The 14,550-nt window shown below is 40.9% G+C and overlaps 1 protein-coding gene across 1 annotated transcript; it reads left to right on the top strand.

Moving 5' to 3' along the window:
- Positions 1-672: 672 nt before the first annotated feature.
- LOC127841783 (uncharacterized) lies at positions 673-12,256 on the top strand. Its single transcript, XM_052370858.1, has 2 exons — positions 673-844; positions 9,881-12,256. Exon 2 carries the CDS (start codon positions 9,883-9,885, stop codon positions 11,578-11,580), a length of 1,698 nt encoding a protein of 565 aa, XP_052226818.1. The 5' UTR covers positions 673-844; positions 9,881-9,882; the 3' UTR covers positions 11,581-12,256.
- The last annotated feature ends 2,294 nt before the right edge of the window (positions 12,257-14,550 follow it).

Raw genomic sequence — 14,550 nt, 5'->3', positions numbered from 1 at the left:
AAGCAAACACCTTATCTCGGTGTTTATACGAAGCTCATCACAGCCTTGCGGTCTCAGATGATAAACCCAAGTGGTTGCGGCGAGAGTGAAATGTGGGTTTCTTTTTTTCTGCGCCGCCGTTGTGTTCATCGCATGACTGCCGTTAAACAACGCACTTAAGAACTAAAAGCCATTTAAAAGAACGTGCCAGGAAACTCACAGCGATCTAATTGCGCCCACACGTTGTTGCAAGGTGTTTTATTTTCAAGCATGTTCACATAATCCCCATAATTTTAATAAACCATGGCATATCATTGTGGCAATATAGGGCGATATTTAACTATTGATCATTTGGAAAACGCATGTTTCTGAAACTAGTTCATACGGTGTCATTGAATTACCCTTTATCACGTTCATGTTTAATCGAAAAAAATCCAAAGGCAACTGATATTTTCAATGATTCAATCTCAATACATCTGAACAAGTCTCAGACTTTTTACCACTTGTTCAAACGAAAGCGAACTGTGAAAGATAGCGCTGTTTACAATGGCCAAGGCATAGATTGACAAATCTCAAATTGAGAGTCGACAGCCATCAAAACTTGCGATTAAGACCTGGTCTATTATTTTAATATTTGACCAATGAAAGAACGAACGAATGTGTGACAAATGTAAACAGACTGGGTTTCTTCGATTGATAACTAATGTTCGTATCTTGAAAACGTTTTGTTAGATTGCCAATGTCTTAAATGTTGCCTACTGGTATATTCGTGAGACCATTCGAAGAATGGATACCGGTATTTAAATACAATAATATTGATAAGTGCTTTATCTGGATTGATACGTTTTAAAGGATAAAATAACAGGTTCGTATTATGAATAACTTGTAATGCTCAAATGGTCGTTCTCGACTCATGTATCACATACAATTACCCTGGGTACGCTCAAGTATTCTACGATATACCCCGTGTACGCTCAAGTATATACGATATACCCCGGGTACGCTCAAGTATTCTACGATATACCCCGGGTGCGGAAAATAAACTGAAAGGCACTCGGTCATACTCCACGGTACTTTTTCGTATATTTTCCGTCCTCGCACACTTTTAGTTTACTTAAGGTAGCGCACCCCTAATGATTTCCCGCGATTTCTTCGAAGGTTGAAGAGCCTAATATTAGGTGCCGTAGCCTAGTGGTTAAGGCGATAGACTAGAAATCTTTTGGGATATTCCCGCGCAGGTTCGAATCCTGCCGACGACGTATACTTTTTGCGACGCGTTTTATTTCTTTTCTAACGTAATTTGATTTAATATGGCATATAAGCTATGTTTATTGTTGAATATGTTTCAATTTTTATGTACATTCTTCAATTTTTAAAATTAAAAAAACGTTATGGCTAAATTGGGTAATTTATTGCTGAAAATACGAACCATGCATGTTGCATTTTTATTTTTATTTCAAAAAGTAAACGGTAAATCTGTCTATTTCTTGGTATGTTTGCTGTATATAGTGTATCTATAAACACTAAGTTCCAAATATTACTTAAATGATACTATTTTGAATTTTATGACACTTTGTTTTCACCAACCCAATTTTTACTTGCCTGAAACCACTTACATTTCATGGCGCTCTTCCATAGATAACAAGTTCTACAAAATAAATGTCCGTAAAAGAAAACTTTTTTATGCCCCCAGATCGAAAGATCGGCGGGTATATTGTCTGTGGCATGTCTGTCTGTCTGTATGTCTGTCTGTCTGTCATTGTATGTGTGTGTCACAAAACTTTAACCTTGGTCATAATTTTTGCAATATTGAAGATAGCAACTTGATATTTGGCATGCATCTCATGGAGCTGCACATTTTGAGTGGCTAAAGGTCAAGGTCATCGTTCAGTGTCAAAGGTCAAATTTATGGCTTCAAAGCGGCGCAATAGGGGGCATTGTGTTTCTGACAAACACATCTCTTGTTCATCTTGTTTAAACTTTAAACACCTTTGCTGCATCTGTACACACCAACTGCATGCCTTTATTTGGAAATCTGGATGAATTGTGGAACTTTCATATACCCCAGGGGTGCACTTACACTGGACAAAAGCCGAGTGTGGGGGTGGTTTTGATAATCAGTATATTTTTTTTAAAGCATGGAAAGACTACCTAAAAATTTGCATGTAGTTCAGTGAAATGATGCTGATTAAGAAAATAATAGATTAGATTATATTTGGATAGGTGCCCATTACGGGTGCGCTACCTTAAGAGCACGTTGGGTACTTAAAAGTATTACACGAGCCGACCATGACCAATCGAGCGCAAATGATAGTTGCAGCATACATTTTGCGAGATGTGGTTGTTATTTAACCCCTTTAAGCCTAGTGGACTCTCCCATCCTTCTATATTGGATCAATTTATTTTCAAAGTTATGGATGTCTGGTATATTTATTTCTATGTTTAGGATATGTTTTACATAAATTCTTTTAAGCAAACAGCGCAGACCCAAATGAGACGCCGCATCATGCGGCGTCTCATCTGGGTCTACGCTGTTTGCCAAGGCCTTTTTTCTAGACGCTAGGCATAAATAGGTTAATGGAAATGTATTACTAGGTTAAATAAATTGTATCAAACACGTGTTTCATAGCTACAATGGCAACTTGTAGAATTAAGGCACCATAACTAATAATAATTGATCCGCATCATGCGAAAATGGGTGTTATGCCATTTTGGCAGTCTGGTAAGGAGCAAATCTTTCCGCTAATGAAACGACAAAAACTTGCGTGACTTTATAACGGACGGGTTAGTTCCTTATCAGATTTCACAGGCTGGTCTGGAGCTACGCTGGTCGCATATGGCATAACACACATTTTCGCATGACACAGGCCAATGAAACTGATTTCAAATTTGTTTCTTGTAATCCTATATCGAAACATTCTCACCACAAGAGCAAAGCATTAACTCACTTATTAGAATCAGTAGTATAGTGAGTATTGTTACCTTTGAAAAATTGAACAATAGTCTCAGTATGTTTAGCAAATATATTACAATCAGTTTACATAATTTAACATCCCAAATAGAATATCGCCCTGTATATTGTTACACATAATTATACTATGACACCTTTAAGTTACAATTTACATTACACTCGAATCAATATTACAAACTGGCTGCTTACAATGTGAAGGGACAAATCGTTTGAATACTTTAACACGTGTCCCAAACTACATAACTATTTCAACATATGTTCACCAAAACACATGACTATTTATACAATTATGTACCACAACACAAGGCGATTTCTATCCAAATGTGCTTTTGCATATTAATTTTTATACAAATATGAACTGCAACACATTAATACATCTACACACATGAACTAAAACACACTCATATTTCTGCAATATATAACGTATACATTGGCCGATTCATGGCGTATATCATGGCCGATTCATGGCCTGTACCGTGATGGATTAAAGGCGTATACCTTTGCTGATTCATTACGTATACCAGGGCCGGTCCATGACCGATTCATGGCGTATACCATGGCCGATTTATGGCGTATACCATGGCCGATTCATGGCGTATACCTTGGCCGATTCATGGCGTATACATTGGCCGATTCATGGCGTTTACCATGGCCGATTCGAGGCGTATACCTTGGTCGATTCATGGCGTATACCATGGCCGATTCATGGCGTATACCATGGCCGATTCATGGCGTATACCATGGCCGATTCATGGCGTATACCATGGCCGTTTCAAGGCGTATACCATGGCCGATTCATGGCGTATACCACGGTCGATTCATGGCGTATACCATGGTCGTTTCATGGCTTATACCATGGCCGATTCATGGCGTATACCATGGTCGATTCAAGGCGTATACCATCTCCGATTCAAGGCGTATGCCATGGCCGATTCAATGCGTATGCCTTGGCCGATTCATGGCGTATACCTTGGTCGATTCATGGCGTATACCTTGGTCGATTCAAGGCGTATACCATGGCCGATTCAATCGTATACCATGGCTGATTCAAGGCGTATACCATGGTCGATTCAATCGTATACCATGGCCGATTCATGGCGTATACCTTGGCCGATTCATGGCGTATACCATGGTCGATTCAAGGCGTATGCCATGGCCGATTCATGGCGTATACCATGGCCGATTCAAGGCGTATGCCATGGCCGATTCATGGCGTATACCACGGTCAATTCATGGCGTATACCATGGCCGATTCATGGCGTAAACCTTGGTCGATTCATGGCGTATACCATGGCCGATTCAAGGCGTATACCTTGGCTGATTCAATTGTATACCATGGCCGATTCATGGCGTATACCATGGCCGATTCAATCGTATACCATGGCCGATTCATGGCGTTTGCCATGGCCGATTCAATCGTATACCATGGCCGATTCATGACGTATACCATGGCCGATTCAATCGTATACCATGGCCGATTCAAGGCGTATACCTTGGCCGATTCAATCGTATACCATGGCCGATTCATGGCGTATACCATGGCCGATTCAATCGTATACCATGGCCGATTCATGGCGTATGCCATGGCCGATTCAATTGTATACCATGGCCGATTCATGGCGTATACCACGGCCGATTCAATCGTATACCATGGCCGATTCATGGCGCATACCATGGCCGATTCAATCGTATACCATGGCCGATTCATGGCGTATGCCATGGCAGATTCATGGGGTATACCTTGGCCGATTCATGGCGTATTCCATGGCCAATTAATGGCGATACCATGGTCGATTTATGACTATAACATGGAGGATTTATTACGTCTACCATGAGCCAATAGCAAGGAGGTCAAGTATTACCTACATAACACCTGTAAAAATCCTCAACAATGACCTCCCTGATTAAAGATTAAGTACTCATTCAATTCGTTTGTAGTGTTTACTGATTTCTGAAACTTGGACTGTTAAATGCAAATAGTTGTGATAAAATATACATTTTAATTAGAACGTGTAATCGCGCAACAGGGAATAAACTGATCTAAAATCGTATGTAGAGAGAGGCGCACCATCTATTTAGATTATGCTTCCTGGTGGTTTGTGTTCGCGCATCTCGAGTATTTTCATAAAGACGAAAAATATATACACGACTTTTAAATAAATTTCGTACTTTACGCATGTAAATAACTTAGTTGGCAGTAAAATCACTGTCTATGTGAATTATTAATGGCCAGATCAAGATATGGATATACATTCTACTGAATATAGATCTGTGACTTTAGTCGGGAAATCAACTCGGACAGAAAGCCGTGTTTCCAGTATCGACCTGTTTGCTTTCCAATCCGTATCCTATGAAATGTGATATAAAACACGACATTGTATAGAAACACGGCATGTAATTGTCGAATTAATGGAGATTAATGAAATAAATTGCTCTTTCATGTGAAATTGTATCTCTATTAATGACTATTCTTTAGCAAATGTATCGCAAGGTGTCGACGTGAAAAATGCTATAATTAAGTTCCCTATGTTTTTTTTAGAATCATGGCTGTGAATCATTGAATAACATTTCATTTTAACCACTGCATTTACAATAACTTCAGCTATGCAAAGGCGGAACACACGTACATATGATGGTAAAAGAGATATATTTACAAACGTAAGTCCGCCCTATGTTCATTTAAAATCGAATACGGAGGCGAAGAGTGTTCTCACTCATAATAATGACTCAAACGGATTAACATTTCAAACGCGTGGAACGTAACTAATACAAGGTAACTATGACTACGGACAGCGCTGTGAAGCGGTCGGCAGTGCAGCCGAGCCTGTTCGTGCCTCTACTTCCGGATCGGAGACAGCGGCGATGCGCGAGTCTCAGCTCTGCCTTACGTCGAGGTTCGCTCCAAGATTCTAATTTGACATGTCTGGGATGCGGGTTACAATATTGTGAAAATTGCGCCTCCCTCTGGATGAACGTGACTGAACGCACATGCGTAAAGTGTCGTCCGCGATTAAACTGTGCAGTCCGCACAGGCTAATCAGGGACAACACCCATCCCGCTTCGACTCGATTTTCATTTATAAAAGACTCCATTTCATAGAAAACTTCCATTACAGCGCAAAATGTCGCACTGATAAGCCTGTGCGGAATTCACTGGCTTATCTGGGACAACACTGAACGGACATGCGCCAGGCGCCGTTTTTTCAGAGCGCAGCGCAAATATTAAGCACACACCGTTATATTTTTTATATATGTATTCTATGTACCAATTATAAATAATATTCGCATTTGATAAGAAATGCTTTTTAGCATGTTCTAAAGTATTTGAACATCGAGTTTATTATTATTATTGAATTTATAGCATTATGGAATTGTAAATTGGATTGTACCGCGCAATTTATTTATAGTGTTTTCTTAAAAAGTAAACATGACAAATACAACGCTATTTTCTTTTTTAAGCCATTTTTAATGAAGAAATATGACAATTATTTCAAAATGCATTAATTCAGACTGTTCTTGATTGACAGAGATGACTTTTTAATTACAATTAAATTAGTCGAAATCAACAGGCTTTAGTTAGTCTTATAGGTTTAATGTTTATTGGATAAAGTTCAGTTACAAATCTTTTTTAAGATTCATACCTTAACACTCAAGTTCGAATTGTATGATCTTGTTTAATCCGTAATATCAATCGCTTAATCTTGATTATTAACTGTAATTTATCCTGTTCAAATCCCGAATTAGAAATCGTAATTCGTGCACGCGGTGTTAAGGTCATTACTACTACAAATGAAAAAGTGTTTTGAACATATGCTTATTTTTCAGTAAAGGAGCGTTATGGCTGTTTCTAACGATGAATTATTTGTTTATGTGTTGCTTTAGACTGAATTTTGCAATTAATAACTGAAATACAATTATGTTCTGTACATATTTGGTTTTAAAATGCTATACTATTTCATGTTCTGTGTAGTAAATCTTTTCCCTTCTCTGTTATTCCCTAGTCTGTTCTGACAACCCCGGCTCTGAATTTCTCTATCATGTACTTTTTTCTTCCTCTATATGTTATGCACATTTCTGTGCTCAATAAAACCCATTTGTTCCCGGTTTAAAACAGTTGAAAACGAATACACACCAATATCCATTTCCTACGAGTAATATAACGTACTCGGTATTTTCAAACAAGGTATTTAAACAGGCAGATTGTTTTATTGACAAAGCACTTGATAAAAGTTTATTCTCCTTAATTAAGAACGACCGGAAACTAGTAAATGAACGCTAGTTGTTACATACCCGTACTCGAAACACATTATATATCGTCGACAATGCTTTTTAATGACATTTCACAAGTATCTCTGTGACGTATTTTGCTGCTAGGAAAGTTCATTGAGCCGCCTTATTGGAAAAATTGGACTTTATGCATGTGACATCCCAGATTAGGCTATGCAGTCCACACAGGCTAAATAGGGACGGCACTTTCCGCCCTTATAAAATTGTTCGTTTAAATGAAGTCTTAGTCTTAAAGCACGTGCATTACGCCCCGTTTTTCAAAAGCAAGGCGTCTAACTCAAAATGCTGTATTCATTTGATACATATTCTCAATGTCGCTTTTTGGCATGGGGCGTAGCCCCAAGGCCATAGTAATGATACAAATTTCTGAGACAGTCAGAATTGGCTGGCTGCACACACCCAAATTCCCAAAAACGATTTACCCCTTAATTCATGCGCAGTAAAAGAAGTTCTTCGCAGATCTCAATAATCCGCCTTGTAAATACAAAACATCACTAAATAACTTAACCGTGTTATAAAAGTTGTAAAAAAATATGATTAAAGCAAAATTGCTAAGCATTGGCTACGACATAGTTTTTATTGTTTGCATATTCATGCGAGAAAAAGTTCCTCACTGGACGGTTTAGGCCGAAAAGACACGTCTAGTGTCTTCGGATACAGTAAGAAGAATTTTTTTTCTGATACATTTTTTGAAGACATTATATTTGGTATTTATAAACATATTTTATGATATTGTTATTTTATTTTGCGTTAACGAGTCATTCAAGAAAAAAGACAATAAAAATCAACAACAAATATTCATGATCATTCTCGGAAATATACGAAGTTACCGGATATGATATTTCACTGCGCAGATCGAGCGCGCAAATCGAGCGCGAAAAGTTCTGCATGAGACAACGTACACAATCTGTACACCGTTCTTTATCAGGGTAAAGGCCCAGTCTCACTATGATGCCGGCGGAGCCCCGGTGCGTGAGCCGGACTCTACCGGGATGAACCAGGGCTCCACCGGGGACGACCGGGGAAAACCGGGGCTCCAACGGGAAAGTATTTAAATGTTCAATACCTCCGGGAGTCACCGGGAAGGACCGGCAACGACCGGGGCTGCACGAGGAACAACCGGGACGGCACCGGGAACAACCGGGACGGCACCGTAGCTCCACCGAGGCCCATACAGACCCCGGCAGAGCTACAGCAACGCCCCGGTGGAGCACCGGTGAATGCCGTTAAAGTCCCGGTAAAGCTACGGTACATAAGTAAACCGGCGCTCTGCCGGTACGCCACCGGCATTCATCAGGGCTCCGCCGGGGTATTACCGGCGACGACCGGGACGAAACCAGGGCGTTGCCGTAGCTCTGCCGGGGACTGATGCCGGTATAGCCCCGGTGAATGCCGGTGGTGTTACGGTATAGCGGGGCTCTGTCGGGACGCTGCCCGCTTTTACCGGGGCTCAACCGGGACACTACCGGCGACAACCGAGGCTATGCCGACATGCTGCCGGCTTTCACCGGGGCTCAACCGGGGCACTACCGGGGCTTTGCCCGGGCTTCACCGGGATGAACCGTAGCCAGTCCGGGTTGACCGGGACTCTGCCGGGCTGTTGACCGGCTTCAAACGGGGCGGCATCGGGAAATATTTTGACTGTGTTAAAAAATTTCTACGAATCATCCCGGTCCTCGCCGGTCGACCGGCGTTAGCAAACCGGGATGGACCGGGGCTCTACCGGCAATAGTGAGATTTGGGTTTTTCTTGGGATTTTCTTTTGTATACACATTACAAAGGAAGTATGAGTGTTTTCCTGATCTGTTAATCATGTGATAGAAAGCTATTTTAGGCTATTGAAAGTGATTTATTTGTCGCCAACAATAACATGGTTTTTTTGCGGCCATGTTATTGTTGTTGTGTAATTTCACCGCCTATGTAGACGAATCTCTACCAGATCTGTAGAGTTGAACAAAATGTTATCGTTCCCACAACCAGTATCGTGTTGTCCTCCAACGTCTATGTACACTGTATTATATACACAAATATTGTCTTTTCTTACAGTCTCTGAGCTTCTGCACTCAACCGCTAGGGTCGATCAGTATAAATTCGGACAAAGGGAGAAATTCGGACAAAACATCCTAAATACATTTTACGTCACACTAAATCTAGCCCCAGGCCTTCAGCACCTACAGCGCTTTGATTATACAAACGGACCCGTTCACAGTTTGACAGAATGACAAATAAAAATGCCATAGATTCCGGGAAGAATGTATATATTATATGCAAACAGACAAAATAACATGTCTGACTAACAAAAATATTTTCATGATGAATATGGTTGAAATGACGACGATTATAGTGATGGTATTAATGGTGTTGGTGGTGATGATGCTACTGATATCTAACGGATATTTTATCCGAGCTTATTGTATTTTTCAAAGCAATGGTTGCTTAAACTTAAATTCCAACTCGAACTGCAAATTCAAACAGAAGAAACATATGTTCATATACTTGATGTTGCATTTTATTGTGTATAAAGCTATTGTCGGTTGATATGAGCCGCTTCGCGCGAAAATGGTTCTTATGTCATATTGGACCAGCGTAGCTCCTGACAAGCATGTGCAGCGTATCTTATGGCATACAAATTGTGTATTTTCAGAAATGTCCACCGTACAGACATGGACACTGTGGCAGCGGCTGCCACCTCGATACCAGCTCACCACCAAGACATTCGTAGACGACGCCGACGAACAATTCGCCGTCGGCTCCTCCAGCGACCGCACCTTAACGCCAAAGAAAGTCGCCTCCCCGCGACCGTTTTCCGCTAGAGCGGGCGGGCCTCAAAATGAAAGTCGACCACAATCGAGGCGCGGGATCCATTCGTCTAAGCGGGATGCGGACGCACAAAAAGCGCCGTCTGGTGGCAACCAACATAGTTCTGCTCTAAGTGAGAATTTTATGCTATCGAGCAACGTAACGGAAGACGCGCGGGCAGAGCTGAGTAACTCACTAATTCAAACAAAAAATGCCGCATCGTTTCCGAAAAGGAATTCTGATTACGTGACAACATTTCAGAAACAACGTCGCGTGAATTCTGCGCGCCGACGATTTGCAGAGGCTCCTGTAACTACCAAAATATCGGCGACTCACCTTCTCGCCGATGGAGCGACGTCGCCACGCGCGCATACTGCTCCCGTATTTCCTGTCACCAGCGCCGAGACTTTGAAGACGAGCAAACAAAAGCAGATGCACACCACGCCACCGTCACAGGAGGCCAAACATGTCTTCATCAGGCAGAACAGCATCAAGCAAACAAAATACACGACCGAGCCTAGCAAGGTGGATATATTTCAATTTGACGATGCAAAGTCCATGTCAAGTGGTTCCAGTGGAATAGTTAACGCGCGTGATCTGGATCTAAAACAATCCAAGGCAAAAAAATACGTCGTTCAGGACACTAGCCGCGCCACTGTGTATATAGATAACGGAAAGGTGATGTACTTCGGGAAATCACGGCACGATCTGACACAGTTCCTAAAAACTCAGACCCTGAGAGCGGACCGGGGCAACTGCTTTCTGGCGGAGCTTCGACGAGACTATCTCAAACACCCGAAGTATGAAACTGGTGGCGCACATAAATTGAGAAAAACGTTCGAAACGGATCCGCGGCGAATCGCGCACGAGCGAGTCGATTATAACAGACGGGTAGAACATATCCTTAGTTATTACGATGAAAACAATCCATATGGAACGCCGCAATCACGACCAAATTCCGGTCAAAGGTCAAAGTCCCCACAGGGGTCACGATTTAAGGGTCTCTCTTTGACCCCCGCTGCTGCGGCCCCTTCTCGACCGCCATCCCGGGCTAGTTCGCCTGTACCAGAAATAACGGATCCTGCATCCGGGGATTTTATTCTCCTTAACAAGCAGTCGAAATTGCATGAGCGCCAGTTCTATTTGCGCACACCCGGCATGCAACACACCGGAAACAGTAATGCGGATACGGAGAAGTGTAAATGCAGCATGTGCCGGATGGAGCTTCAGATGGCGCTTGTTACAGGCGTCGGACCTGGCTTGAAAGTAACAGCAAAAAACATCATATTTGATCAGAAGGATACACGTAAAGAGGAAATGACTCCCGGTTCCACATATATATCTAGGACAATGAACAGCAAAACGGCAGGTCAGAGAGTTACGTTTCAGCAACCTGAGAATTCCACAAAGGGGAAGGCAAGTGATTTTCGAGTTACAATTAACTGTAAGTTACCGGAAGTGGCTGTGAGCGAGTCAGGATTCGAGAGTTCCAGAACAGTGGACGGGGCCTCCACATGCCCTGATGACGTCGAGAATACCACGTGACGTCTCGAGTGGACGTTGGGGATATTAATTTATTTTGATTAGTAGATGTAGTTCGTAGCAGATCTTATTCTATGACCATTTTATATTCGATATAAAATCTATCAGTTAAATGTGTTAATCATTACATCTTAAAAACTTGTTTGGAAACACTCTCATCAATTCGTCAAAGTCTGCTTTTCTTCTTTAAAACTCTGTCAATAATAGATCATTTGAGCCAAGTTCTGCGGGAAAAAGAGGATTTAATGCATGTGCGTAAACTGTCGTCTCCGATTAGATTGTGCAGTCCGCACTGGCTTATCAGGGACGACACTTAACGCTCTTGTGGTATTTTTCGTATAAAGGAAGTCTCTTCTTAGCAAAAATCAAGTACAGCGAAAAGTGTCGTCCCAGATTAGTCTGTGCAGACTCTTCACGCACCTGCATTTAGTCCAGTTTTCCTCATGGAATCCAAGCCCTTCAGTGCACTGTGTACAGTGCCATATAAGTATTCTAATTAAATAAATCCTTAATTTGTCACCACATTAACTGTTATGAAAGACGTGTCATTGTTATATTATTTTAATGTATTTGCTAGATTATTTTATAATGTTTGACTTGTATTGTTTACAATATGAATAAAACTACAAACGGAAAAGCGCTATAGTTACATAAATTATTTCTGTATTAGATAACCATAGCGCTGCATTGTGTCACACCGGTCTTACTGACGTAGTGACGTCACCATCTATGTATAGAATGCATAGCGCTGTGGTCTCGTCCTCTTTTGGTGGGTTAATACATCATGGCCATTAATCACGGGACCCACCTTTGTTTTGCGATGCGTTAATAACTAGGTTAATGCTACTTCCGAGGTGGCGCTAGGACAGGATGTTTGGAAATTTCAATGATAATTTTTAAAGGTGGGTAAAGTGTGTGTGTTTTCAACATATTTTGATATTTTTAAAAATCGGGCAATTTAGTGCGTTTCAGCGATTCAACCCCATATGGGTTGTCCCGGTATTACATGTTTCGGTAAATTTGTGGATGAATGAATATTCAGTGAATTGCAACACGTTGCCTGCTTTCAAAATGATGCGAATTATGTTGAACACACATACCCTGTAGAATTATCCGTGAGAATTCAAAACACCAGGTCGTGTTTTTGTTTGGTACAAACAAGAGTGACTCAGGGTCAACCCGAATTAAACCAACGTTTCTTATTGCTATTGCAGAGGGTGCAATCACGTGATAATCGATATGGCGACGTCCATGCCGAGGTAGGTATTTTTCGCCGTTTTATACCCTTTATTACTTGTAGTATTTTTTATGCCGCTCATTTTCTAACAATGTCAGCAAGAAAGTTGTTAGCGTTTATTTCGAGTAAATATTCGCTCTATATCTCGACTTTACTCGTTGCGAAATTTCTTTGCGGGATGACCCAATAACAGTTCCACTATGAAAATGCACGGGGAGTAAAGTCGATATATAAACAGAATTTTGATACGAAATAAACGCATCGCAATTAAACTGATATGGCTGGAAAGTGAGCGTAATTTAAAAATTAAACAAAATTAATAAAGGATATAATACAGCGAAAAATAATTGTCTCGGCATGGACGTCGCCATTTTGACTACCCGGGATAATATTACCCCCTCTGACATAGAAGCACAAAAGCGTCATTGCAACAACGAAAAGCGCGTCATAAATATAAATTTCTTAAAACTAAGGTCAGTCTCAATGCGTGTATTGCCGGTATACGACTTTTGATCTTGATTTTGGACTCTGACCTAAAACAAGGGGACCAATTTCTCGCGCGTGACAATACGTCCTAAAACGCCGGACAATTATGCCGTTATTGGATCTATGCTGGACAAAGTTATGAATTTGACAAAGTGATGACTTGCATAATGACCTTGACCTTCGCTACTCTGACAATCAAGGTTTTTACCAAAGTCTTAGAATTTTCGCGCTTGATAAATAATGCTCCGTACGAAGTATCAGGCGTTTATTTCTTGTACCGAGGTTTGACGTGATCTTGACCTACGACTTCATGACTAGTCATCTCCGATGCTTGTCATCTCTGCCAATTGATTTCACAATCTGCTTTACAAAGGTATGCTCCATCAATGGGTCAAGGATTTATTTTCTTATTTTTACCATTAATTGTGACCTTGACGATTGTCGCGACCATGCATTTTGATCAGAAAGTGCGCCTGTCCACACTTAACTTGACATGTCCAATAATTTGAGCGTTTTTCGAACGGGTGTGTGCAAACTCTAAAGCAGCCCTGAATTGAACATTCTTTCAGCCAGGCATGGCTCATTTCCACCAATCTATTGACGATAATTTGAGTCTCGTTATGGAAAAACTGGGCTTAATGCAAAGCGTAACATGGCATCCCAGATTAGCATGTGCAGTCTGCCATGCTACGCAAGAAAAACACTTCCGCCTAGACTAGATTTGCGTTTAGAAGAGATTTTATTTCAACGAAAAATTCCATAAAAGCAGAAAGTTTCGTCCATGATTAGCCTATGTAGACTGCACAGACCAATTTGGGACAACACTAAACGCACATACATTAAGCCCAGTTTTCCCAGAACGCTATTCAAATTATTTGCTGGATATTGTTTGACGCCGCATTGCTAAACCACACGCATTACTTAATCTAACCACACGTGTTCATGTGATGCTGTCCTAAAGGATATATCGATAACAGATACAATGAATTACTTCTCTTGCATATAAAAATGCATAGTTTATTCTCGTTAAACCAAAACAATTATAACTACAATATACCACAGCCGACAACAATCGCTGACTACACGATATTCAAATAATACTTCTATATAAAACTAGTCATACATCGCTGTTTAATACATGACGAGGAGTAGAAATAATCTAAACATTTATTAAATAATCCACCAAAGACTAGGGCAGAATCTACGTCATATAAGCTCACAACAAACATGTAGAATTTTATTTGTTAGAG

The sequence above is a fragment of the Dreissena polymorpha genome, chromosome 8 (genome assembly GCF_020536995.1).
Source record: "Dreissena polymorpha isolate Duluth1 chromosome 8, UMN_Dpol_1.0, whole genome shotgun sequence".
Lineage (NCBI taxonomy): Eukaryota > Metazoa > Mollusca > Bivalvia > Myida > Dreissenidae > Dreissena > Dreissena polymorpha.
The sequence above is the reverse complement of the archived record's forward strand: the minus strand, read 5'-3'. Positions and strand labels throughout refer to the sequence as shown.